Here is a 27,440-nt window from a genome sequence, read left to right as displayed (position 1 = left end):
AAATGGTTTTATAATAGACATTTGTCCTATTTTTTTTTTAAGCAGTTAAATAAAATGGACTCATAAGTATATATGAATGCTGCCATAGCTTAGTCACATAAAATATATAAGTCTTCTTTGATATCTTATCATGAATTTAATCAATATGCCTACACTATGCACAAAAATAAGTGGAATTAAGCTTTGAGTTACTAAGCAGGATTCATTTTTTAAAATATTCAAAACATAAATATTACTACTACTATTTACTATTAAATATAACCGTGGATTACGTCATGTAATGAGTGTACAATTTTAAAAAGTTCGTCATGCATTTCATAATATATTTTTCACGAACGTTTTAATTTGTGAAAAGTAATTTTGTCGTTGGATACGAAAATAGAATTAACCCAAAAAAGAGACGACTGTGTTGAATAGTGTTATCTTTGCTTTCGAAGAGATAAGATAACAAATCGGAAAAAGTTAGGTGAATTATATTGTGAGGTTTTGTGCACTTGTTAGTCATGTACATTTAATCGATCGGCGAACAAGCCTAAACTTTAAAGTGTAGTCGGAAAAGTGTTCTTAAATATGAATCTTACAAAATCAGCTGTTTTAGCTGTAACGATTTTTATCATCGTATTAAGCCACGTTAATTGCCAGTCGAAAGACGAAACTACAACAACAAACCCAGAAACGCCAAAGGTACATAAAAAAATTATTTTTTTTAAAAAAAAAAGGAGTGTCATTAATTTAAAAATTCGTCATTTTGATGAGGCATACATATCGTGGATGCAAGTGTAAAGTTGACCAATAATAGCACTATAATCGAGCCGATAAGATTACCGGCAGAAGTGAGAAAGTTTAAAGACAAACCTAGCCGGAGTTTTTTATACCCTTAATACTTAAAATTAATAAGTGATTTCATGTATTTCATAAAATTTAAATGATTTTCTAAAAAACTAAATTGAAACATATATTTACAAGTATAAAGTTTATAGTTACATTATTGACCAACATTGTGTGCCTACTACGAGGGTGTAAAGAACACTATCAACAGTCGATAAGAAACTGGTATGATGATGACTAAAATACAATTCTAAAAATTCACCATAAAGTTTAGTAATTCAGGGCAAAAAAAAATATGCTAAAAATAAAGCTTGTAAATTAAATACTCAAAAAATTGTTTAGTGCTTCAAAATTTGTAACCTTTACAATTTTTCCACTGCCTGAATTTTGTCTAACAATGTTTTAAAAAAAGTATCTATTATCCATTGTCATTTCTTGTCCTTAAAATAATCATGTGATATATATAATTTTTAGGTTAAGATTTTAAATTCTAAGTATTTCAATCAAATAAATGGTTTAAATGGTTTTAAATAATAATAAATGCAAATAGAAAGATCGACCTTATTTTCTTCACAGGAGAAAACCAAGGTAAAGGACAGTAAACTGTGTTCCAAATGCACTTGTGATTTTGATAACAATTTACTGGACTGCGCCGAGAAACTTCAGGACTGGCTATCTTCTGAGGAATGGCAAATTTTAACCAACGGAGATTTTGTGTTCAAAACGATCAACCTGGAGCACAACAACTTAACTAGTGTTCCTATTCTGCCAAAATATGATGTGGAAAACTTGTACTTGGCAAACAACCAAATAGACTCAATTGCTGAGGGTGCATTCCAGAATTTAACTGAGTTAAGCACTCTTGATTTGTCGCATAACCGATTGACATCGAAAGTTCTAGTACCAGATGTTTTCAAAGGACCTTACACAGTCAATGATTTCGCAGCGTTGGAAAAATTGAAAACACTTAATTTGGGATACAATGATCTGCATAGCTTGGATGCAGATTTGTTTGAGCATATTCCCAATATAGAGGAACTCATTCTGTGCTCTAACACGTTCCACGTAATTGATAGACTTTCAGAAACGGCCATTTCCGGATTATTATCCTTGAAGGTATGAAACCAATGAGGTCTAATTGATTAACAAACTGAAAACAACTTTTTATTTATCTCTAAGATTTTGGATGTTTCTTATATGGAAATCGATGACTTACCAGACACAATTCTTCATGGACCACGAGATCTGGAAACTCTTATAGCAGCTGGAAATCTATTTCACAAACTACCTAAAGCTCTAGAACGAGCAACAAACTTGACCAGCCTTGTTTTAAATCAAAACCCCATTGAAAATCTGGTTGAAGACAAGTAAGAGAAAGTTTGAATTTCAATACTAATCAAACTAAAATGAACTATCTTTATTCAGTGTATTTCCTTCGTTGACTAAATTAACCCACCTGAGTATGACCTTCATGAGTAAGTTGTATAAAATAGGACCAGGAGCATTTAGTGAATTGCAAAGTAAGTGATAATATGGCCAAGAAAGCCATAATATGTTATATTAATTTCTCTTTTCATTAGGTCTAACCGAACTGATATTGTCTGATAGTAAATTGCTAAATGAAATCGATGGAGAGGCTTTATCCAAAAATGTCACTGGAGGCCAGTACTTGGATTACCCACCATTGGAAAAAGTATTTTAAAAAATTTAATCAAAAACTATAAAATTAATTCAATATTATTTTGCAGGTTTACTTGAATAACTGCAATATTTCGACGCTGCCAAAAGAACTATTAGTGCGTTGGGATAAACTCAAAGCATTGGATCTTAGATTCAATCCTTGGAATTGCGACGATTCCAACGATTACCTGATCAACGTCTTAATAGAGCAAGTCAACAAAACAACATCCATTTTGGCCAAAAATGTCCAGTGTTCCACGCCAAATGAGTTGAAAGACGTTGAAGTACTAAGAGTAGCAAACGAAAATTTGATCGGTTCAAGTGGCAGCATTATTTGGGTTGGACTTCTGGTTATTTTGCTAATCGCTATACCAACGATTATAGGCGCCTATGTTATGAAAAGACGAGGCTGCTTTGGTGTCTTCAGACGCCATGACAGCGGGGCTAGCAGTGCTCTCTATAATAGGACTAGTTTCAATGAAGATTTTCATATTTAAATCCCGTTATCTACTAATACTAAAATTATAATTAATTAAATGATGCTTTAGTTACATCACTTTAAATCATGTTAAAAAATATCGGTGCTTTACAACTGTAAATACATTTCCTAAAAAATATATATTTTTGCTTACACTTTAAAAATAAAATAAACAGGAAAACCATATTAAACTATGGTTTTTCAATGTTTTGATTAAAAAAAAATTTTTTTTTGAGGACAAAAAAGGCAAACTTAATTTTGTTTACATATATATAAATTTTTCATTAAATCTGTCTAATATATATATATATCAAATTATGGTTAGTAATTTTATCTAATTTAAACAGTTCAAAAATCAAATAGTTTGCAATGTGACTAAAATAAAAAAGTACCAAGATCAGTTTGTTTTAACCCTTATTTTATTTTATGGCTATTTCCATTTAGTTTAAATTTCAATTTTTTTTTTGTTATTAATTGTAATTAAAGTCAAATGACAATGCTGAACGTTAATTTTGAACTAAGCCCGACTGAAAACCATGGAAATATGGGTGCTCCAAAATATCCTTGGCGGAAATGCGATGCACTGGATCATAAATTAACATACTTTGAATGAGATTAACGCCGTTGGCATCAAGATTCTTTAACTGGTTGGTCAATTGGTTGGTCGACCAGCAAGGAAACGTGTTCTTGTAGTCAGGAAGCGAAGTAACCCCTGGCCAAATATCTTCGGTTGGTGTTTTAAGAATTCTGAAATCAAACAAAGTGTTAATATGAAATAAAATATTAATTATAACACTAAGAGTTACCTGAACATTCTGAATAACTGGTCAATTTCCGAGTCTCCTTGAAACAACGGCTTTCTCGTCGCCATTTCAGCGAATATACACCCAATAGACCAGATGTCGACAGGACAGGAATACCTAGGTGAGCCCAGAAGCACCTCCGGTGCTCGGTACCACAAAGTAACGATCTCGTGGGTATAAATGCGCACAGGGATACCGAACGATCGGCCAAGACCAAAATCAGCGACTTTTATAAGGCCATTCTTGTCAATTAATAAGTTCTGAGGCTTAAGATCACGATGAAGAACTCGACGACGATGGCAAAATAAAATGGCACTGGTTATTTGGTACAAATAACTTCGAACCAATTCACTCTCCATATGCTTATCAGCGGGCAATGAATCCATGTATTTTTTTAGGTCCATCGAGAGGAATTCAAAGATCAAGTATATGCGATTCTCCTCCATCAACACATCTTCCAAGCAAACAATGTTCTCATGTTTCAGCTCCTTGAGCAACGAAATTTCCCTAAAATAAATGGTTTTTATATTAATTACATTTTTACAACTTTAAAAAGGTATTTAATATTATGGGCACAATAGAAAAAGAAATTGAACATTGAAAGTACGATGTATACATGTATTTACATACGCACGCATCTAAAACCTCACATATGTATGTATATATATACATACTTATGATTATGATGGTAGCAATGCACAATTTACTTATGTAAATATTACTGAATAACTAAAGTTACCAAGTGTATATTAAGCAACAGGTTTCTTCTTATGAACCACTTAGAATAATTTAAAAACAGTGTAACGCCTTGCGACGCTTGGGCATCTAAGCCGAAGGAATTTACCTGATCGCTGTCGATGGAACGCCTTCATCGTCCGACTCCAGGCGAATTTTCTTCATTGCCACTATTTGGCCCGTTAGTCGATTGCGCCCCTTATAAACCACTCCATATGTGCCCTCGCCAATCTTTTCAATTTTTTCGAAATCCTCCATAATTCGTTAAACTATTTGCAAGCTAGCGACTTAAAAATTAGCGCGTTTTTGACGTCTATGCTTCCGTATTGCCAGACTTTTCGAAGTGAAATTCAAGCGACGCTGAGCTCAGTTTGATTGTGTTTTATTTGGAACGTGAGAAAAAAATTAATGTTAGGATTTCAATTTATTTAGTTATCAATTTAACATATAATATCGCTCCAAAATCTTTAGTTTTTTTAAACAACTTTTTACAACTAAAAATTAATGTTTATATGGTCAAATGGAATCAAAATAAATAGTGTTACATAGTATCCATTATATTTATACAGTTGTTATAATTATACAATAAATTCAAGTCCAAAAATGGTTACATACTTAAAAAACACAAATTTCTATAAATAAAATATATTATAAGGAGAAATATATCTCTATAGAACCAGTCGTTTTGAGTACCAAATCCGAATAAAAAAATCAATCTTCCCGTTCCGTTTTACTTGTTTCAAATATACTTAGACTCCTGCCGATATCTTTACATATGAGCATGTTACAAATGTGCATAGCATATATTAATAAACATTAATAATTTTACCGACATAACAGAAAATGTCAACATGTCGTTTTTAAGTAGAGTTGCAGAAAAAACTTCGAAGTTTAGGTAAGTCTTAGCATTCAACCGTCTTACATGTCTATAAGCAGAAATGATAAATCCGACATTTCTTTATTTCAGTTGCCTTCGATTGATGTCCGTGTACCCTACACACTACATTGAACCAATTGTACAAAAACACAAACAAGTTGAACAAAAGAGTGAATTGTCAAAGCTCTATCATATACCTATTAAGGCGGCTGTCAACAAATCTTCTGATACAGTTTTCCATGACGATACAAAGGAAAAACTTATAAATTATATAACGAAAAAAGGGAATAGTGCACTTGCTAGAACCCTTTTGTCGAAGACGTTAGAATTAATTAAACGCACGCAGACGGAGCACATGAATCTGGCGAAAGGAGAAAACACCATCAATACCAATGCCGAAACTCTTCTGAAACAAGCGGTCGAAAATTGTAGACCATTGTTACAAGTGACTGCCATTAAACGTGGTGGAGTTACCTACCAAGTTCCTGTCCCTATTACGACAAAGCGATCCTATTTTCTGGCAATGAAGTGGCTTTTGGATGCAGCTCGTGAAAAGGAACGCAAAGTGTCTCTTCCGGAGAAACTCGCCTGGGAGATTCTGGACGCTGCCCATGGACAGGGAAGGGTCGTTAAGCGAAAGGACGATTTGCACAGGCAGTGTGAAAGTAACCGTGCCTACGCACATTATCGCTGGAGCTAAATTTACAATGAACTGCTTTTTTAAACCAATAAAGTTTTCATGATTCTGTTAGATGTGGCAGAGTCCTAAATACTTACAGGGAAGAATCGTCAAACGAAAGGACGATTTGCACAGGCAGTGTGAAACCAACCGCGTTTAAGCACATTATCGATGGAACTAAATTTACAATGAACTGTCTTCTTAAATCAATTCAAGTTTCAGTTAGATATGGCTCAGTCCTGAATACGTATGTCAAGGGAGCGATCAAATGGAACGGGACCCCTTTTCTCTATTAGATTAATCTTATTACTGAGTGTTTAATTTTTAAATAAGAAAGTCCGCTCTCAACTAAATTCATATTAACACAATATTCACTCTAGAAAATCAAAAATATAGTCTGCATTTATACAAGGTTCGGTACCTCATATAAGTAAATTTTTAAATAATAACATGATTACACTTAAGCTATTTCCTCATTTCCAATGACTATCTGGTGGCACAATAAAACGGGAAAAAGTTCCGATTATGAGTGAATTCATTTAAAGCCAAAAAAATGATTATTCACAATTTGAACACATTGCGGTATAGGAATTAAATGTTTTAAAATTAATATAAAATATTCTTGATATTTTGGTAGCTTTATTTAAATACTTCACTGGTGTAACCAATAAAGTGAAACTTCGTCTTTTTAAAACAATTGTTTTAACGTTTTTATATTTAAAAAATAAATATCTGAATAATTCTAAGGCATGAGCTGTACGAAAAATAGTTGCAAGGCGCCATAATAAAAAAAATTAATTCACACAGTCACATCGGACCAAAAATGGTGTACAGTGTAAACGGTATATTAAAATTGTATACATTTTTGTGAAAACCAATATATCGAAGTGCTTATCGATTCTTATCGAATCGCAACGCTACAGATGACGCACGAAGAGAACAAAGATGGCGATCCCGAGCACACGAAAATTAAAACGAGCTGAATGATAAATAAAGAATTTTTTACTAATAGTTGAAATTCGCATAAGCACAGTGAAATAAAATAATTAATAAAAGTGTCATGCATATTTACAATGTGTAAAAGAAGAGTTTATCACGAAACGGTTTATTTCATCTGTGTATTTTGATATATTCCCAAAAACACATAATCTTACTAGTTGAAGTTGACTGGACGTCATTATAAAAAAAATTGGATAAATTTACCAAAACGCTATAGTATACGTAGTGATTCTCGGTATTAATAAAAAAAAAGATATGTATATGTAATACATAGGCTTGTGGCTCAACGTCAACACTTGCTGCAACAAAAGGAATTGCATACATAGAATTAACAGTGGATATTAGGGTGAGTACTTTTCACAAAATGTTTTTTAATGTGGTCCAGGGTATGTTTTAAAGCCTTCTGCTTGCACTTTTTATGGTGCAAGTGGATCTGCATCCGTTTATTTGTTGAATGTGTGTATATACCACTGAATATACAGCATTATGTACGAATTAATTCCACTTAATTGTATGTGGATACCATTTTCATGATTCTGCATACATACACATGTATGTATGTATATGTACGAATGCTCGTAAACAAAGTAACTACTTATGTATAAATGAGTAAATGGGTGTAAAAACGTATGAATTAACATTAACGCTTGCAAGTGTGAGTTTATTCGTTTGTTAAGTAATTTTTTATTTTATTTTCGTGCAACCAATTCACCGTTTTTATATACCATATACGTGTATATTTCATGTAAGTATCATATACATGTGTTCATGGAAAGATGTTGTGAATCAGGTGTAGAAAAATTTTAAGAATTTGTTAATGTGTATGTTTTTAAAATTTTTTATTGTAAATTTAATTGATTTTGTGTTAGCATTGTTATTTGCCAGTTTTAATATATGATTTCTAAAATAAATATAAAAATGGTGTACTTTTTAGAAGTATATTATTGTTTTTAAATAATAATATATATTTAAAAATATTTACTCATTAAGATATATATATTTATACCAACACGGCTTTCAATAACAAACTGAAAAACTGTATTGTAAAAGAGAAAAGTATTTAGGAATTCTAGCCCAAAACGGGTAATGCTAAAAATAAGGTTTTTAACATTTTTAAAACAAAATGGTTTCAGCTGGTTTTAATTAACTATATAAAAATATATATATGAACTTGGATTGATATGAACAAAACTTTCAATTACTTAATTGTATTACCTTATCCAAACCTTTTGCATATAAGGCTAGTTGCATCACTTTTGCCACGCCCACTTATGTTTTGTTAGTACATTTTTTAATGAACTTTTTGATAAGAATGAACTAGTTTGTGCAAAAATATTTAACAAAACGTAAAATACATTCTAAAACGTAATAACATTATAAAATAGGTCAACCCAACTACCTTAAAGGCAATAATGGCTTTTCTATAGTTTGGATTTATTAAAATTTTGTATTAGTTTTTGTTGGTATTAAAAGTTGTCAAGCAACTATTTCCGACTTACTTATTCAGGACCTCTACGTTGCTCTATTAAACGGGGTTACACTTCATATCTACCTCAACGATAACTTGACTTTAAGGTATAAGTCAGCAATTTAGAATCATTATCTGTAAATATGGAGCTAAGTTTTTTTTGTATGATTGTTGTATTGAGTAAAAGATTGCATTTACCTTGTTATCGGTTAATGTTTTTTTTTTTGGATATCAGTGTTACAAACTACTTTCTCATAGATTTGACCTGTTGCATGATTTACATTTGAAATCGTTCCTTATAATAATGGTTTAACCCTTTAAATTGATCCTTTTGATATTGTGATTACTATAATTATATAATAGTTCTCAACAATTTATTATTTTTTTACTGTTTAGATTTGGGAGGACTAAGGGTACCCCCTTGTATTTTTACTTTTGCAGAGGGTATTATAATTTTATTCAACATTTTGCGATGCATTAGACTCAGAAGTCTTTTTTATTTGGTGCAGAATATTGATCCAATTAAGGAAGTTAAACTATACATATTTTCTGTATCAGGGACAACAACAATTCCACAATCGTTGAAGTTTTCACAACAACATGCCTTCACTTGTTGGTAGTATATAGGCTAGGGGAATCTCGCCAAATCAGCATTACGTCGATTTTTTCCTAATATTATGGCTTACAGATAAAATAAAAGGTTTGAGTAAGTTCTTAATCAAGATCCAAATATTTATATATCCTCTGCTGATCGTGATCACATACATATATGTATGTATGTAATACTGTTTATTTCGACTAGGGATTCACATAACTATGTTAAAAAGAGCTAAATACAATGGTAAAAGGGACCTTAATTATTAAAAGTGTTTTTAGAATTTACCGATTTCTTTGCAATATATAATTAAAATAAAAGGCAGCTTAAAACTTATAATCTGTTGTTCTTTTTCAGATCTATTGCTGAAATGGCGACCAGTGACGACGAGCCGATGCACTTGTATGAGGTGTTCCAGAACTGCTTCAACAAGATAGCCAACAAGCAGCCGACGGGGACGGTCGGTGCAGATCGTGGCGGTGGCGGTGGCTATCACTCACCGTACGGCAGCCTGGGCGTCGAGAATGGCATGTACCCCAGTGACTTCAACTCTATGCACGATGCCGCCAATGGAGGCAATAACCGATATGCCAACGCCTCGACCGTCGATCAGTATTTTGATTCAGCCGCCGCCGGCAGCGGAGGGGCATGGTGTCAGTCGCAGATGGGAAGCGCCAATAGCTACATGGGCCAGGCGGCGTATCAGAACAGTGGACCGCTCTCTGGGACACTCGATGGACCAGCAGCAACAGCAGGTGCACCAGACGGATGGACTTGGCATGGGTGGTGCAGGCAGTGGCGGCGTCGGTGCCGATGGGATGCACTGCCCAGTGTCCACGGCCCTGCCGCCAATGAGCTCTTTTCGCGCAAGCTCGGGCGGCATCGGAGGACCTGGTGCCGGGCAGCAGGCACCAGTGAACGTTAATGTGAATCCCCCAGCCGTGTTCAACTCGCCGCAGGCCCACAACCATAACCATACAGTACAAGCACAGCATAGTGCACTGTCCACGGCTGGACCGCTTGGCCATCACTCGCTCAATCACACGCCGCACGCACATTCCCACACTCTCCCGCTACCGCATGCCCTGCCCCATGGCCACCCCCATCCACACCCCCACCACAGTCAGCAGAACAGTCCTGCCGTGCAGAGTTCGGATGCGTTCAGTGGTGCCGGGGCCAGTGTGAAGGTGGCCGGAGCTGGTAATTCCTCGGCAGCGGCCCTGCGGCAACAGATGTACATGCCGGCGGATCAAAGTATTAGTAGTTTCGGCTCGAACCCCTCCACGCCCGTCAACTCTCCGCCACCGCTGACTCAGTCGGTGGTTGGCGGCGGAGAGCCGTCCGTGTCTGGCGGCGCTGGTTGGGGACATTCGGTGCTAAATGGTGGACCCAGCTCAAGCTACACCAGCGATATGGTTCCTGTGTCGAGTTTGCACACTATGGCCTCGGTGTTCCAGGGCGTTCGCATGGAGGAGCGACTGGACGACGCCCTTAACGTGCTGCGGAATCACTGCGAACCCGAGATGCTGGCTGGCGTCAATCAGACGCTAGCCTCGATCGATAACATTGACGCATTGTCCTCGTTTGTGCCCAACTCGCCGTCGCATCTGGGAAGCGGTGGAAACGCAGGCTCGGTCAGCAACGCGTCCAATGCAGCTCTGGTGCATGAGGTTTTGGCCTTGGGAGCCGCTGCTGCTGGTTCATCCGGCCCGTCGGGCGGAACAGGAAGCCTAGCCAGCCTGAAACTTGATCGCAGTGCGTCTACGTCCTTGACCAAGCAAACGAAAAAGCGGAAAGAACACACGGCCATTAGCAATTCAGTTCCGGCGGGGGTCTCCACCACCTCGAGTCTGACCAGTCTTGACATTTCGGACACGAAGCCTACTAGCTCCATTGAGTCATCGAATTCGGGACTGCAGCAGCATTCGCAGGGCTCGAAAGCATCGAAAAGACCACGCCGCTACTGCTCTTCGGCTGATGAGGATGACGATGCCGAGCCGGCGGTGAAGGCCATTCGCGAAAAAGAGCGCCGGCAGGCAAATAACGCCCGTGAACGAATTCGCATTCGGGATATCAACGAGGCGCTAAAGGAGTTAGGTCGCATGTGCATGACACACCTGAAGTCCGATAAGCCGCAAACAAAGCTGGGCATCTTGAACATGGCCGTCGAGGTGATCATGACACTGGAACAGCAAGTGCGCGAGCGCAATCTGAATCCCAAGGCGGCGTGCCTAAAGCGGCGCGAGGAGGAGAAGGCTGAGGACGGCCCCAAGTTAGGTGCCCAGCATCACATGATACCGCAGCCACAGCAAGTGGGTGGAACGCCTGGGAGCAGTTACCACAGCCAGCCAGCGCAACTTGTGCCGCCGTCATCACAGACCATTAGCACCATGACCATATCCCTACCCGTTAACCAGGCCAACAGCGGCCTGCCACCCCACTTGCAGCAACAGCAGCAGCAACAATCACAGCTCGGACACGCCCAGCTTCCGCAATAGCATGCACCACCCAGGAACCCCTTCTGGAAATCGTCGTCGTCCCTCTCTTCCATAAAAACCGAATGTATTGAAGGCTCCTCAGCCAAGTACTCAGATAACTTGGAACTGGAGAATCAGGTTTTAAGCAATATGTTCTGGCGTTGTCGTCCTCCCAAATTGCAACCACAACCCCTACAAAATGTACAACACTTTTAACACACAACAAAAGTAAATGAGAATTGAAAACAAAAACGAAAACAAACGCCCAAATGATTGCCAATCCACACACAGAATTGATCCTTTTAAAACGATTGTATATAGCTGTTCCATTATGTTTAACCTGGGAAGATCTTTTTCGTTTTTTAGAATGTTTGATTTAATAATTATTTGTTTTATTTTGTGCGATATCACCGTAGCCATATTTTTTATATACAAATACATACATACATAACGACATAATTAAGTGAAAATAGTTTTATAATAAAAAAAAAACACAACACATAGACTTACTTCTATATATTCCCGAGAGCTAAGGAATAAATATGTCCATATTAATATTTTATATTGCGTTACAATGTTCTTCTTATGTGATTACAGAGAAAATTTGCACATAACGGTAACCACGGAATTAATCGTTATCTAAGATTAGCTGGTAATTGTTGTAGTATCTTAAGGCTTCAAAGAGACACGTTCACGTGTTGTGTACTTTAATTAATTATATTTTTCGCAAGGGTAGGGCAACCGGAATTAAAAAAAAATAATGAAAATGATGCCATTATAATCTTAACAGAAATTGAAAAGTGAAGCCAATGTAATTTCCCACGAATGTATGACATGGAAAAGTATATATTTTATTTTAAAGCGACAACGCGAAAACTCAAACAGCAGACTCTTTTTAAGGCACTGAATTCAAATATACTATATATATATAGTGAAACGAAAACTTTTTCGGTGGTTTTCAGTTTATCTTTGCCCGATCATTTTTTAGCTTTCATATATTTTACACCGCTTACATACTTCATGAACCTATTTACCTGTACAATTTTTAGACTTCTTGACTTCATTAATTTCGTTATGAATAAATGGTATAATATAATGTTTATACCTAATAATATATTGTTGAGTGGTCGATTTATTGCTTTATTCATTTTATGGTTTGAATCTGTTAAAAGAAAATGTCATAAAATCTAACAGATTTTCTGGGACCAGCTGCCGTATATAAGTTTGGTGGGTCTGCAAGCTGTTTTCAAATTGAAAACCGACTTTTCTATTGAATCCTACGGATTAGAAATCTTAGAGGTTGAAGATTTTAGAAAGATAACTTATCTGATCTGCAATCAAAAGACCGCATACCATCAAGTTGAAATTAAATCCTGTTCAATGGAAGAATATTTAAAATGTTTATTTAATTTGAAACCTAAGTCATTATTTTATACCCCATTAAGTTTTTTAAAACTATTTTGGACTTCATTCTGAAATAAACGTTTCGTAACTCCAATAAATTAGGTCAATACACTTATTATACTGCTATCTAGAATCGTTCAGTTTAGAATACTGCTCGGAATGAAGTAATTTGCCTACATTTTCTTATAAAATAACTTGCCTTACCCCAAGGGTATTTTGTTGATCGCATTTTAAATTCTGTTTTCTTTTTTTCATTGCTGGTATCAAGAATATTTGCATTTCATATCCATATAAAATAGACATGTAATGTAGATAATTTATTTACATGCTTACATACAATGCACGCTAATTAGAAGCATTAGAAGTAGTTAAGAAAAAGAGAGCTTAGCACTGGTAACAACTACTCTCATAGGGACTTCCCAGTCCATATTTTATACATACATAGGCAAGCATATATTTTCTCGATCGTCATAATATTCATAATATTCAACTGTTTCCCTTTTGTGTTTTGAGTTAAAAGAAAGCCATAAAAAAAGGGGGTTCATTCAATCATAATTACTTTTTTTTTATTTATCTACCATTCAAAAGTCCAAAACAATGTCCACCGAGTTATTTACAAAATTTTTTATTGACATGAACTTGGTTCCTAAATGCACAACTATGAAGTTATTAATTAACGTTTAATGTCGCATTACAAGTTGGACACATTCGAATCCAGAACGGACAGAGCTTCGTCCTTCTCCTCCTGGAGTTCCTTGCCGGTTACGCTTAACTTTGATTTGGCGAAATCGCTTAGAGTCAGGCCGGAGACGATTTTCCATTGCTTATTTTTGATCTCGACGGGGAATGAGAAGATCACGTCCTTGGGAGAGTCGTAGCTACCATCGGAGAAGACGCCCATGGAGACGAACTTGCCGGGAGCAGTGCCGTTCCACCAATCGTGCATGTGATCACAGGCGGCCTTGGCTGCCGACATGGCTGATGACATTTTGCGTGCCGCAATAACTGCTGCTCCGCGCTTCTGCACGGTTTCAACAAAGGATCCCTGCAGAAAGGCGGTGTCATTAACAGCCTCCACCACGGACTTCACGGCTCCACCGACGACCACCTTGCCCTGGCCAGCATCGGGATACTGAGTCGAGGAATGGTTGCCCCAAATGATAATGTTGGAAACAGCGGAAATGGGAACACCCACTTTAGCGGCAATCTGGGAGGTGGCGCGATTCTGGTCCAGGCGAGTCATGGCCGAGAAATTCTCGCGGGGAATAGAAGGTGCATACGAGGAGCAGACCAGGGCATTTGTGTTTGCAGGGTTACCCACAACCAGAACCTTTACGTCCTTCTTAGCGAATTTATCAAGAGCCTGTCCCTGGATCTTGAAGATCTTCACGTTGGCGGACAGCAGATCCTTGCGCTCCATACCCTCCTTGCGGGGCATGGCTCCAACCAGAAAAGCGGCTGACACATCCTTGAATCCAACAGCCGGGTCGGTGGTGGGCACTACCTCAACCAGGAGAGGCAGAGCACAATCGGCCAGTTCCATAACCACACCCTCGAGAACACCGACCATGGGCGGGATATCGAGCAGATGCAAAACAATAGGCTGATCCTTGCCGAACACCTCACCGCGAGCGATCATGTACAGCAGGGAGTAGGCGATTTGGCCAGCAGCGCCGGTCACCACAACTCGAATTGGTTCAGCCTGAAAACATATTATTTAAATGTTATCATAGTCCAGTAAATTTAAATGTATCTTATGAAAACGGAATATGATAGTATAGTTTCACTTCATATCAGCAATTTTGCTAAGTAAAAGAGCTTCTAAGTTTAGATGCAGCTAAGCTAATTATACATACTAATATGTATGAAGGGGCCGAATTATTCATCGAGCCGTTTCATCGCTGCCTTTGGTTTTATATTTTATTTTTAGACGCTTGGATTTAATTTGCGAAAATTTTAACCTTCACAAAAATGCTTACATATCCAGTTCTCCAGTTCCATTCTCAAATAAGTCCCATTTAGGTGCAATTTAGACACAAAAGCGCAACGAATGTAAACAGATAGTGAAAAACTAATAGGGAGTTTTCCGTTTGTTGCTCTATTGATTGGGTCTTTATCAGCTTGAATTTGATGTTTACGTAAAGATAAAGGCTTAAAGCTACATATATTTCACTTAATAATAGAAAACAAGAGTTGACCCCACATTTCACCTTGTGCTATAGTATTTTTATTTAGTTGGCTTTTATGGAATCGGTGCCTTCACTTTCCCCTTTGGGTGCATTTCCACCCATCCTTGTTACGCAATCACAGTTAATCCTTTTCTAAGGAGGCAATAAATGTAGGGCACTGGTGGAAATTGACCCCTATTCATGTTTTTTTTACACCCTTGGGGTAGGAATAAATAGAATCATAAACGTAGAATCCTAACAATAAAAAGGAAGTAATTGCTTAAAATGAATAGATAATAATGTTGTGTGAAATAGTTTTTTTTGTTTAGTGAATAGTCGCCGCTTGCCAAAATTTGAAAGTTAACCTCTGGATGCTAGCATTTTTGATAAGATATGTATGACAGATTTGAATTGCATGGACTTTGCTTTTCGGTTTCAATCATCACGTTTATATAAGCCGTACATGTAGCTAAAACATACAAAAAACCATTTTTTTTATCTTTGTCAATTAGCAGTTAGCACTCAAAATCATTGGATGCTCTTCGGGGCTGCTGGAAATCGTACGTTTGTGCATGCATTTGAATTTACGTCACAGAGGGTTTTAAAGATTAGCATGGAGAGAGGTCGAATGAATGTTAAATTTCCAGAAAAAATTTGCGACCATTTACGCATACCTTCATAACTACACAATATTGTACTTGGCTATATGCATGTATATGTATGCATATTTTTCACTTTTGATAACCGAATATTTAAATTATTATTATTAATTAAAGAAAATATACTATGCATATTCACACAAAATAATGCCGGTAACCTTACCATTTTTTAATTTTACAGGTGCAACGCTCCACGGACGAACTTCAAGTAAAAACGTAAATAGGGATCGCCAATTGTTAACCTGTTACTTGTCACAATTAATTTCAAGTCACTACTTTCTGGGTAAAAGTAGCCGTGACGCTATCACGATACGAATGATGCATCCCGTTTCTTGCATTTTATATCGATAGCCAAAAATAATATAAATATACATTTTTAAATTAATATAGTATTATTTAGATTATGTATAATAAAATCATATTTTGGTATTAAATTTTATATTTTTTAAACGAAAATTCACTAATTATTTCTTGGATTATTTTTAAGGAATAATATTTTCAGAAACCTATATATATTACTGTAAGCTTAGAAGTGAACCAAAGGTAAGCTAAGAACCAAAATCCTTACTATAAAACACATTTATATATTTAAGTTTAAAAAAAAATTTTTTTGTTAAACCCTTTAATCCAGTGAAGTAGAAAGATATTTTGGTCCATTGTGTTATCGATAGCTTGATTACGAATCGAGCGTCTATCGAATGTTTTAAGTGGAAAAAAAATTGAAGTCTTTAATTTGGCGAATTCATTCGTTTACTTTGCGTTTATTTTTAGCCTTAGTACTTTCGTTTGATACGTTTGCTACCAAGTATTTATAAAATTAAAAAGAGTTAGAAATTAAATTTGCAATTGCATCTGCGATTCATCAACTATTCAGAGTGAATAAAGAAAAACCTACATCACACCTACAATCATACGTGTTACGTGTACATACATATGTGTATGTATGTATATATTCTCTTGCTTATGTACATTGTACATTAATCGTTATAATTTCCTATTTGCCTATTGTTATTTCCAAAATATCGATTTCTTTGACGATTTTAATACGTGTCGGTGACTGACTATTATTAATAAACAAAAACCTGATATACATATGAACAAGTTTGTAAATAATTATAGCGTGAACCATGTACGAACAAGTACATAAAAGCTTGCATATGTGTGCATATATAGTGGGTTAACAAATTGCTGATGTACAAATAATAAATGGTTTTCCAATGCATATGCGAATATCGATGCAAATTCTTTGAATTTTGGATGATATCTACACATATTGATGTGTCGCCATATTCACACAGATGTCAGGTTTCTAAACTCAAAAAATACTTTCTTTTTTTGTGTTTTAAAGAAATCCTACATTTTTAATTTGAGGACAAGTTTATGTAAATTACCAAATATCATTGATATCTTTTATGAAAAGGTATCCATATTTAAAAATACATTTTTGTTTGTCTGCGAGTAGACTGTCGTCATGTGTGCATTCCATTGTGTACATATATACAAAAGATTTACCTGACAGTAAACAACTTATTCAGGTAGCATAAAATTTACAATTTTGAGGAGGCATATGCAAACAATTGGTGAGAAAACCCTAATATCATTTATAGCCCACTACTTTGATATTATCGAAAGTCTAGCTACAGGTGCTAAATTCCGAATAGTGAGCAACATATTAACAATGTTTGGGTGATTCATGTAAAAAATATATGGATACGACTCGGACTTTAGTTGAAGATATGATTTTTAATTCATTCAATAGATTTAACAAAAAGAAAAGTTATCCTTGACCTTAAGGCCAAGCAACTAAACGACAACTTACTTTTTTTTTATTTACTTTCTACAGCTTGGTTCTCATCATTAACAACAGTTTATTAAAAAATTAAAACTGCGAGTATTTTACCACCCAAAATCACCTAAAAATGAACGGCATGAGCAGTAATGATGATGCAGTCGAGTGCCCTTTGTGTATGGAGCCGCTTGAGGTGGATGATTTGACCTTCTTTCCCTGTACCTGCGGATATCAGGTATATATTGCATTCGTAACCTTCTGATCAGCAGGGATTTCAAGCGATTTTGCTTACAGATTTGTCGGTTCTGTTGGCACAGAATCCGTACGGATGAGAACAAGCTGTGTCCAGCGTGCCGGAAAGAATATCCAGAGAATCCGGCTGATTTTAAGCCGCTATCACAGGAAGAGGTGAGTTGGGATAAATAGACAATACTTCACCCATTTCATTCATTAACCCGATTTATTTTTGCATTTGCCCCTGTTAAAGATGATTGCCTTCAAGTCCCAGAAGCGACAAAGGGACCAACAACGAAAACAAAAGATCACCGAGAACCGAAAACACTTGGCCAACGTTCGTGTTGTCCAAAAGAACTTGGTGTTTGTTGTGGGCTTACCACCTCGACTTGCTGACGCAGACGTATGTAGACTTTTAATCAAAATTAACGAAAGACACACTCACGATTGACCTTTCAGATACTTAAAAAACACGAGTATTTTGGTAAATATGGGAAAATTCATAAAGTCGTTATAAATCCAAGTACCACGTATGCCGGGGTCCAGGTAAGAGTTGTAAGATTCAATTATTTATTACCTCTATACATTTATATGGCTTTTTGCCAATACCCGAGTTGCTCAGTCATTTTAGGTGGTTTCTATGAAAACATAAATAATGGCACGTTTTCAATGAAACTAAACAAATTTACAAGCACAAAAATTTGTTTTCAATTGAAATGAATTTGAACTTTTTGTTATTAGCTGCTCTGGTAAGCGAAAACTGTAAGAACTATCTTTTAAATACAAAATTAAAAAAAATTATTTCATATTATTAATTGTTTTTTTTTTATTATTTTAGGCAAAATTATGTGCGATTTGCAAAAATGTTTAAAATTTATTAATAAGGTCTAAAATTTTTTTCTGTTCCTGTCCTTATATATGCATCTAGCTAGTTGTTTCAAGAGTGGAACTCAGAATAAATATATTAATTGCTCAACTTGCTTTCCATAAAACTGCGAGGGTATCTTTGTTTTCGGTCTTCCGAATCCGACTGTATTATTTTTATTTTCTTATAAAACATTTTCGACTTAAAGGGTCCATCAGCTTCTGCCTATGTCACATATGTTAACAACTCGGATGCTTTGCGGGCCATTCAAAGCGTCAACAACATTATGATAGACGGGCGGCTCATAAAAACTAGCCTGGGGACAACAAAATACTGCAGCCATTTCATGAAGAACCAGCAGTGTCCCAAGGGCGACTGCATGTACTTACATGAACTGGGGGATCCCGAGGCCAGTTTCACGAAGGAGGTAACTACCAAAATCACCTTTTTAGCTGCATTTTCTAATGCATTTTTTTCTGTGTCTAAAGGAAATGCACCAGGGAAAACACCAGGAGTACGAGAAGCGCTTACACGATACTCTTATTGCTTCATTCGGACCGAATACAGCAGGTATTATAAATGGTAACGGAGCTTCTAAAGCAAATGGTAAATTTAGCCTAAATAAAAACTAAATGACTTAATAATGTCTATCCCCAATCAGCCGCTATTCCATCGTCATCGTCAGCGTCATCTTCGTCCTCAGGTTCGGGAACAAATGCTTCTAGTGCAGCCAATGCCCAGCAAAAAGAGGCCTGGCCGAGCCTTTCGGTATCGCCTATCAATGGCAGAGAGGCGACAGCAAGTTCGAACAATTCCAACGGGAAGAGTAAACGGGAGAAGCTGCGCAACGAGAAGAGACATGAAAAGAACAAATCGAAAAATAAAAACAGTGGCAACACAAACTCCAATGCCTCCAACAAGGAGAACTACGTTCCTGAATCACGAGGCAGCACAAGTACTGAGCCATTCGCAGAAACCACAGCGGATGCACCGGCGCCCACAAAAGCTGAACCGCAGCAAAGCTCTAGTAATCGAACACGTACCGATCGTGGAAAAGAACGGGTCACCAATAATGCGGCAAGTGCAAAGGAGCAAAAGAAGGGCAAGGAAACTGCTCCTGCTGCAAGCAAACAGGTTGAGCAAAGAGAGAGTACAATAATACAAAAGAAGGCGGAAGTAACCGAAAGCTGTGAAGATAATTTACCACAAAAGAGATTAGCGGGAACAAATGTTCAAAGATCTGTGAGCTCCTGTAGCGAAAATAGCGAAGGCCACGTCTCGGAGAGTAGCTTAAGTGAAAAGAGTTTACCTGGTGATTATACGGAAGAGAAGTGCAATAGTGTGAATTCAGAAAGCCACCCAGAAAGTGAAAAAAGTCCAGTGGAAGACGAAAAGAGCAATGAGGCTATTGTTGAGGCCGAACCGGTACTGGAAACATCAAAGTCCTGTGAGGACATAAGCACCGCAGAAGTGCCTAGTAATGGCAAAGATGAAAGTTCCTTACCTGAAGTTTCAGCTGAACCCTCGATTCTGGCGGAGAATGAAAGCAGATTGACTGGTATAGTGGCTTAACTATCTAATCTGTGTATTCTGAATTCTAAAAATTATAGTTACAGATGCGCTGTCTAAGCTCAATATTTTCGACGACACGCCCAGCTTCTTCACATCGCAAGCATTCCAGCAAGCCCCCGTAATAAAGAATAAGCTAGATTTGGAAATGCGACAGTCTCATTTACCAGACTTAGTCAACGGTAAGTGACATATTATTAATAAATGTGATAATCAACATTTTTATTGGGAAGTTATACTGAGTTTCTTTTTAATTTGAATAATTTTTATTTTTTTTAAATAAATTTTTCAATTTTTACTAAAAAATTTTAATAAAATAATCCTTTTCTAATTTTTTGGTGCTGCTGAAAATCGTAACACAAAATATCAACGGGCCCAGATATTGATGGAATCCAAAAGGCAACAAATACAAACGGTAATAATCTTTTTAATTTACTTAGTTCTAGAAAAATAAAAAAGGAATTTTACAGTAGCTGCTTTAATACTAAACATTGATCACAAAATATTTATCCTATTTTTTAAAAACAGAGTGGGAAGAAGCTTTCAAAAATGTGATGATACGAAACAATAGGCATGTGGAGGAACAACTACTTCAGCAGCAACATTTGCAACAGCAACAGCAGCATCATCATCAGCAAGTATTGCATCAACAGGAGGAGTTCCTTCGCATGCACGAATTACAAAAACGCAACAACTTTGCGGCTAATCTTTCACAAATGATCGGTCCTGCAAATGGTGAGTTTATTTAATTTTAATTATTTTCAATCTAATATAATATTTTTTTTGCTTGTGTCTTAAAAATGGATTGAAAACGTATAAAAATATTAACGATATTTTTCAGATTTTCTTAACCAATTCCAGCCCAATTCACTCGATATGAATAGAGCTCATGCACTCATACAGCAACAACTACTACAGCAGCAGACAGGAGAGAATCTGTTTGGAGGAAATATGTCGAAATTCTTTGATTTTCATAAAAGCCAGCAGCAGTCACACCATCAGTATCTTAATGGACACCCGCCTCAAATCAATGGAAATAATGCTGTGTCTGAGCCACAACGAGTGGCGGCCTTTTTGGAAAACAATCGACTGAATTCGCCCTTTGTCGAAAATGGTGAGTTCTTTATAACAAATAAAATGAATAATAGTCTTAAATGATTAAATTGGTTTTCTTCATTATCCCAGGACTTATTAATTCACAACAGCAGCCTCAAAAGCCGAGGATGATGGGAATGTTTGAAAATCTGGTATGTTATTGTTTTACTTTGGGGTAATGCCCATAATTTAGAAAAACAAACATTATATTAATTTTGCGTTTTTCAGCCTCCAAACACGCAATCTCAACAGAGTCGGTTCACCCAAAATTCAATAGTCGACGATGACTTAGGTGAGACGGTGTAATTATGAAACTTAAAAGCGTGTTCTTAACTATTTGTCCTGCTTAAAGGTTTCGACCCCTTTATTGAGACCCAAAAGGGACTTGCTGAACTTATGGAAAATGAAGTTGTTCAACAACAGAGTATTAACAATGAAAATCCCGGACCGAAGCTGCCGCCACAGCCTCAAATTCCCTCCCATCCACAACTGGTGGACAACATGCAGAGAGCTCGCATGCCACCGCCAGGCTTTAATCACATGAACACATTGGGCTTGGGCGGAGCATCAAGACTGCAGCACACCAGTAAAATGATGCCCTTCATGAACATGCCCGTCAACGGGGTGGGAAACAACGGCGCCCAAGGGCAGCATCAGGTACCGATGGGTCCCAACTGGAATGCTCATTTGGGCATGCACCAAAACCAAGGACAGCCCGTTGGCGAATCCCAAATGCAGCACCCAATGGCTCACAACAAGGGTAAGAAATTGCATTACCTCTAAGGTTAACATTCATATAATAACGGGAAAAATTTAATTTTCTTAAGCTGATTTTTTATGGGGTGGTTTATCGTATTTAGTCGACTAGTAAATTGAGATTAAAAATATGACTTAATAATCATAATGTTTTCCCAACAGTTTACAACAATAGTGATTGGACGTCAATGGATCCGGCTATACTTTCGTTTAGACAGTTTTCATCTTTCCCACAAAACCAAATTCCCCCCCATCCTCAACAACAGCAGGATATGTTTTTGCAGCATTTGGCTCAACAGCAAAATTCACAGAGTGGTAGGTTTGATAAATAGTGGATATATAGTCAGCCAATTAAATGAACTCTATTGTCTTTTCAGGTTTCAACAATCAGCCACAGCCACTGCTTCCTATGGGGATTCCCAAATAATTTGCTGAATGGACAACAGTCGCAGCCGCCACAGGTTAATGCCAATGTTCAGGGCATGCTTGAGTTTTTAAAAAGCCGTCAATTCGTTTAGCTACAATACATATAAATATTACATTTGTTTACCTGTACTCTTTATTAAATATTTCTTAAAGTAAATATAGGCAAAATAAAATTCGAATATAATGAAAATATGATACAAAAGACGGTCCAGTGAAATTTGGCATACTAAAGTGCATTCGTGGAGGCACTCAAGAGAGCCGCGTGTCCTCATGAATGAATATAATAACCCTATTCGGGGTTTAATCTGCTCGGTAGTAATGCAACTCATAGTGATTTTACTAACTTTTAGACCAACTCATTCCAATTGCTTGCTGGATAAAAGACAGATACCATGGCAATAAGTAGCAAAGAAAACCTCTTGATGTGAAATTATCGAGACTGTATTAAATGTCAACTTTTAAATAATAAATACGTGACTTTGAATAGTTGAAAAGAAATTTATTACTAGTGCGGTCTAAACAACTATTTTCTATTTTTGGCAGCGTGGGGCAGGCGATTCCCTTGACCACCAGTTCCTCCCAGACGCATCGCATTATTACCAGGACCTCCGTATCCCTGGCCAGGACGATTGCCGACATTGTTTCGGTTGCCACCGGCACGTCCGCCGCGTTGATTTTGCGAAGAGTTGCCGCCGCGATTTTTGTTCATTTCTGTGCGATTTCTCGACTTGGCTTGCGCATCTTCTTTCACCATGTCGATCACCTCATCGGGAATTCGAAGATATTTAATTGTACTTCCACGGATATAGCATTCCGGCATACGCCAAAAGCGGTCTCCATCCTGAAAGAATAAAATAGATCAAATTTAATCACTTTGCATTTAACAAATATCATTGTTGTTTTACACCCGTTTTACCATGTTTTGGACACCGGCTTTTTTCCCGATTGTTATCTTACCTTTGAGGTGCAAATTACATCGCGCAGATTTATATTCATCCAGGAGTCGCAACTAACCAAGTGACCATTGTATGTTTCTCCATTTTTTAGCTCTACTAACTAAATATAAACAAAATCGTATAGTGGTCGCATAGTTTAAATTACATTTAAAGGAGTGATATCTTACCATAGGATGGCTCTGCGCCGTTTTTAAAAGCGACAGTGGTAGCTAAAAAGCATTTAAATTAAATATCTTTACTTTATTTAACATAAAAAATTGCTTACCATTTTGTTAAAATAATCGATTATTACTGCGATAGGAATTTGGTAGACGTAATCGAAAGACTATCGCTCCATTGGAATGAAACGATGTTAGAGCAAAAAATGAGATGTTCTGATTAATGGTCTGTTTGAATTCCGCCCTGTTCTTGGATTTCAAATATTGCATAAGTAACCTTCTCCAGAAAAAACTGCCCAAAACAAACTTTTTCGAGCCTATTAAAGAACTCTTACTGTCCTTTTAACCGAAACTAATTATTTTCTGAGACTTTTACTTCCAAACTACTAATTCGGTTATAATTATTTTATTAAAAATGTGAACTAATATAGATTATATTTATTATTAATTAGTTGACGACAAAATGTATAAATTATTTTAAAGCTGCCCGGCTTTGCAATGACTGCAATTCATTTAGTAAAATTGCAATATTATAGCGCACTTGTTGAAACATAGATAGTGGTAATTCAAGAGTTCGATATTGCCTATTTTGGAGTTTGAAGTGGAGGACTATTGTAGGTTTATCTATTTGCACGGTACTAAAAATATAAATTTGTTAATATATAAATACATCTGTACATATGAGGTAATTTGACTTCACGTTCTTACTTTAAAGATAAGGAAATATTAATTCTCCATTGCATCTTTGACATTTTTACGCGATCCATCTTAGTTTCTGAAAAGTTCTTGCTTAGTATGTCTCGGTGGTTTAATAAAACTTTGCAAATATCATCAACGTATTCTTCTGAAAAACTGATAACACGCATTTAAATTGCGCACGTACATAAAAACATATATACATTAAATACTTACTTTAAATCGTCCATTAAGCATTTTCGCAACTCATGATGTTTTACGACGCCTTTTGGATATCTTAGAAAAATTTGCATCATCAAGAATATCATTGTAAAGAGTTCACAAAAGTTTGACGGAATTTTATGTCCAGCATTTTTTAGTTTGTTAAGTGCAAGAGAAAGCACTTCGGAAGAAGACTTTTTTGTTTCAATATAATGCACCGATACTTGAATAAGGACTCTTAGCGTAGATTTAGTCAATTGCGGAGTAAATGAAGTGTATGGCTTAACAGTCCTCAGGAGATTATATCTAAACGAAGACGACATGATTGCAATTCATAGTTTTGTTTTGTTGTCAAAACGTAAACAAGATAGAGATTAAACGATTTCGATAAATTTTGTATGTAGGTATCGGTAATCATCGTACTAGTTTTAAAAATTGTATTTTTTGGAACCACGCCTACAATATTAGAAGTAATAATACAAAATATAATTGTTAAATAGTGTAAAGTTAAATAGGAAACATTTTATGTGCATTTATAAAAAATGTTAGTTTATTTTATTAAATTACATTATAGTTAATTCAATTAATAAATAAAGCTAATTTAAAGTTTTCAGTGCGCTAAAAGGACTATTTTTTTATTTTCTATATTATAGAATCTATATAAATTCAATATTTTTATTCTTCATTAGACATTTTGATAGCTTTATTTTATTAAAAATAATGAGTAAGCTTATTCCATTATTAAAATTGTAAGCGCTAATTTGGCTTGTTAACCAATTTGCTAAACCTTGAATTTCTTTAGCTTTTTAATTTCGTATTAATTGGTTTATTTCTGGATGTAGGGTGTAGGTTATACAAACTTTTCAGCTTTGTGCTGCACAAACTATGGACCAATTGAAGTTATAATAGGCAATTACCACAGCAATTCACGCTGTCAATCAAATAAAATCACCTACTATAAATGGTATATAATGCCAAGCAGGATATAAAATCGTAAAATGAATCTCTCAATCTGTTTGTTTATCATAGTACTCGCTGCAGGTGAGGTAATCCTGGATATGGAAATATCCGTTTTAACTAACTTTGTTGTTAGCTTGGTCAAAACCAAGCAAGCAATAGTGTTTTCATGTTCGTTCAAAGGTAGGAAATAGTTTTTAAAAAATTTAATTTATTTATTATATATTAAAAAACTGTTAGACTTTGAAAAGGCAACAATGGCATTAATGGAAAAAAATCAATTTGTGAGTGTTGTATATCTGAATGATTCCTTTTCCCTCCCATCTATACTGTCAAGAGAAAATCACGCTCGAACTTCTATTTTGGTTAATGCTAGATGTGGCGGAACAGCTGAGCTTCTTTTTAAAGCCTCTGATAATAGATACTTTAACAAAACCTATCAATGGTTTCTCTGGGGTGTTGACCTCGATGTTCAATCATTATTTCCTTTAAAACTGAATTATGTTGGTCCAAACGCTCAGATCACTTATGTAAATAAAACCGAAGACGGTTATGCATACTGGGATGTCCATTCAAAGGGACGACATTTGAAATCACAGTTGGAAATAAAATTAATAGCAACTTTAATAAATGATTCATTAAACATAGTTTGCGATATTTTTTATTTACAAAGTATAAGTTTTCGTGGACAATTTAACGGATTAACTCTTAGAGGAGCAAGCGTTGTAAGTTACTTATATAATAATTTTACCATAATGTTAAAATTAATTTCCCTTCTTAGATCGACAGAGAGGATATAATTACAAATGAACAAATTGAATCTATTCTTTCGCGGCCCACAAAGGATTCTGGAGTGGCAGCTTTTATAAAATATCATTACGAACTTCTGGGACTTTTAAGAGAACGTTTCAATTTCACTGTTAATTTTCGCAATTCTAGAGGATGGGCTGGACGGTTGGGGAATACTACCTTTCGCCTTGGTCTTTTGGGAATAGTCATGCGCAACGAGGCAGATATTGCTGCATCTGGAGCATTCAATCGAATTAATCGATTTCGCAGAGTTTGATATAATTCATCAAAGCTGGAAATTTGAGACCGCGTTTTTATACCGTTATACCCCGGACTTGGACACACATGGAAAAAGTGGAAATTTTTTGTCACCATTCAGCGAAAAGAGTATGGTTATTCTGTCTGTTAACCCTAGCTGCTTTTAGCATAATATGGGTGCTATTTGAAATTATAGATTGCAAGGTTTTACACAGATCAAATTATTTTCAAAAACAAGAAAGTGTAACTCAAAAAATTAAAGATTCACTTAAAGACATTGATGTTAATCTGTGCACTAAAACAACCTGCATCGAACGAATTTTACAGACTTTTGGAGCTTGTTGTCAACAGGGACTTGACCCAAATCCGAAAGATCGTTCTGTTCGTTTCCTTGTTATGACCTTATTTTTGTTCTCTCTCGTAATGTACAACTATTATACATCTTCTGTGGTTGGGGGATTGCTAAGTTCTTCAGATCAAGGTCCAGCTTCAGTTGATGAGATAACATCGAGTCCCTTGAAAATATCCTTTGAAGATATTGGTTACTACAAAGTCTTATTCCGAGTAAGTAATTTAAAAAGTAATGTTTGAATATTTAAATAATTGACTCTACTTTGTTCAAAAGGAAAGTCAAAATCAATCCATTACAAGATTAATAGAGAAAAAACTTTCCTCTACAAGAAGTTCAAATGAATTGGCCATCTTCAGCCACATTGAAGAAGCTGTTCCATATCTTAAATCTGGTGGTTTCGCATTTCACTGTGAAGTTGTTGACGCCTATCCGGTAATTGCCGAATTTTTCGATGCTAATGAAATCTGTGATCTACGCGAGGTCTCTGGT

General features: G+C 36.1%; 8 protein-coding genes across 14 annotated transcripts; 4 read left to right on the top strand and 4 right to left on the bottom strand.

The window, feature by feature from the left end:
- Positions 1 to 486: 486 nt before the first annotated feature.
- On the top strand, positions 487 to 3,071 carry LOC108110889 (leucine-rich repeat neuronal protein 3). Its single transcript, XM_017220147.2, has 6 exons — positions 487 to 684; positions 1,405 to 1,944; positions 2,008 to 2,195; positions 2,254 to 2,348; positions 2,409 to 2,521; positions 2,577 to 3,071. The coding sequence occupies exons 1-6, from the start codon at positions 571 to 573 to the stop codon at positions 3,003 to 3,005; spliced, it is 1,479 nt and encodes a 492-aa protein (XP_017075636.2). The 5' UTR covers positions 487 to 570; the 3' UTR covers positions 3,006 to 3,071.
- Positions 3,072 to 3,384: 313 nt separating this feature from the next.
- Positions 3,385 to 4,788, bottom strand: LOC108110891 (cyclin-dependent kinase 1). Its single transcript, XM_017220149.2, has 3 exons — positions 4,634 to 4,788; positions 3,793 to 4,296; positions 3,385 to 3,733 (listed from the first exon to the last, which is right to left on the bottom strand). The coding sequence occupies exons 1-3, from the start codon at positions 4,780 to 4,782 to the stop codon at positions 3,493 to 3,495; spliced, it is 894 nt and encodes a 297-aa protein (XP_017075638.2). The 5' UTR covers positions 4,783 to 4,788; the 3' UTR covers positions 3,385 to 3,492.
- Positions 4,789 to 5,296: 508 nt separating this feature from the next.
- Positions 5,297 to 6,152, top strand: LOC108110892 (28S ribosomal protein S7, mitochondrial). The gene is made up of 2 exons (XM_017220150.2): positions 5,297 to 5,419; positions 5,492 to 6,152. Exons 1-2 carry the CDS (start codon positions 5,376 to 5,378, stop codon positions 6,099 to 6,101), a joined length of 654 nt encoding a protein of 217 aa, XP_017075639.1. The 5' UTR covers positions 5,297 to 5,375; the 3' UTR covers positions 6,102 to 6,152.
- Positions 6,153 to 7,014: 862 nt separating this feature from the next.
- On the top strand, positions 7,015 to 12,181 carry LOC108110982 (protein daughterless). The gene is given in 3 exon segments (XM_017220289.2): positions 7,015 to 7,425; positions 9,500 to 9,866; positions 9,868 to 12,181. Coding segments are annotated over 2 exon segments (2,127 nt in total). The 5' UTR covers positions 7,015 to 7,425; positions 9,500 to 9,512; the 3' UTR covers positions 11,641 to 12,181.
- Positions 12,182 to 13,567: 1,386 nt separating this feature from the next.
- On the bottom strand, positions 13,568 to 16,142 carry LOC108111163 (malate dehydrogenase, cytoplasmic). Its single transcript, XM_017220535.2, has 2 exons — positions 16,014 to 16,142; positions 13,568 to 14,725 (listed from the first exon to the last, which is right to left on the bottom strand). The coding sequence occupies exons 1-2, from the start codon at positions 16,014 to 16,016 to the stop codon at positions 13,715 to 13,717; spliced, it is 1,014 nt and encodes a 337-aa protein (XP_017076024.1). The 5' UTR covers positions 16,017 to 16,142; the 3' UTR covers positions 13,568 to 13,714.
- Positions 16,143 to 16,544: 402 nt separating this feature from the next.
- Positions 16,545 to 22,774, top strand: LOC108110877 (putative uncharacterized protein DDB_G0268364). Of its 7 annotated transcripts, none has more exons than XM_017220130.2 (17): positions 16,545 to 16,787; positions 17,694 to 17,874; positions 17,934 to 18,047; positions 18,127 to 18,276; positions 18,333 to 18,428; positions 18,947 to 19,165; positions 19,227 to 19,344; positions 19,400 to 20,296; positions 20,355 to 20,489; positions 20,687 to 20,722; positions 20,836 to 21,042; positions 21,149 to 21,421; positions 21,493 to 21,554; positions 21,631 to 21,694; positions 21,755 to 22,162; positions 22,321 to 22,473; positions 22,536 to 22,774. In XM_017220130.2, exons 2-17 carry the CDS (start codon positions 17,770 to 17,772, stop codon positions 22,583 to 22,585), a joined length of 3,087 nt encoding a protein of 1,028 aa, XP_017075619.2. In that variant the 5' UTR covers positions 16,545 to 16,787; positions 17,694 to 17,769; the 3' UTR covers positions 22,586 to 22,774. The 7 variants fall into 7 exon arrangements, with proteins under 7 accessions (XP_017075619.2, XP_017075625.2, XP_017075622.2 ...); XM_017220136.2 differs by having other exon boundaries at positions 16,545 to 16,791; positions 18,333 to 18,419; positions 19,227 to 19,308; XM_017220133.2 differs by having other exon boundaries at positions 16,545 to 16,791; positions 18,333 to 18,419; positions 19,227 to 19,320.
- A 288-nt stretch (positions 22,775 to 23,062) lies between these two features.
- Positions 23,063 to 24,019, bottom strand: LOC108110880 (U6 snRNA-associated Sm-like protein LSm4). Its single transcript, XM_017220138.2, has 4 exons — positions 23,806 to 24,019; positions 23,708 to 23,749; positions 23,542 to 23,640; positions 23,063 to 23,425 (listed from the first exon to the last, which is right to left on the bottom strand). The coding sequence occupies exons 1-4, from the start codon at positions 23,806 to 23,808 to the stop codon at positions 23,108 to 23,110; spliced, it is 462 nt and encodes a 153-aa protein (XP_017075627.1). The 5' UTR covers positions 23,809 to 24,019; the 3' UTR covers positions 23,063 to 23,107.
- Positions 24,020 to 24,121: 102 nt separating this feature from the next.
- On the bottom strand, positions 24,122 to 24,950 carry LOC108110879 (COMM domain-containing protein 5). Its single transcript, XM_017220137.2, has 3 exons — positions 24,611 to 24,950; positions 24,407 to 24,550; positions 24,122 to 24,336 (listed from the first exon to the last, which is right to left on the bottom strand). Exons 1-3 carry the CDS (start codon positions 24,916 to 24,918, stop codon positions 24,171 to 24,173), a joined length of 618 nt encoding a protein of 205 aa, XP_017075626.2. The 5' UTR covers positions 24,919 to 24,950; the 3' UTR covers positions 24,122 to 24,170.
- Between the last annotated feature and the right edge of the window lie 2,490 nt (positions 24,951 to 27,440).

This window comes from Drosophila eugracilis, unplaced genomic scaffold, assembly GCF_018153835.1.
Source record: "Drosophila eugracilis isolate 14026-0451.02 unplaced genomic scaffold, ASM1815383v1 contig_445, whole genome shotgun sequence".
In the NCBI taxonomy this organism is placed as follows: domain Eukaryota; kingdom Metazoa; phylum Arthropoda; class Insecta; order Diptera; family Drosophilidae; genus Drosophila; species Drosophila eugracilis.
Note: the sequence above shows the minus strand (reverse complement) of the source record. Positions and strands in the feature narration are given on the sequence as shown.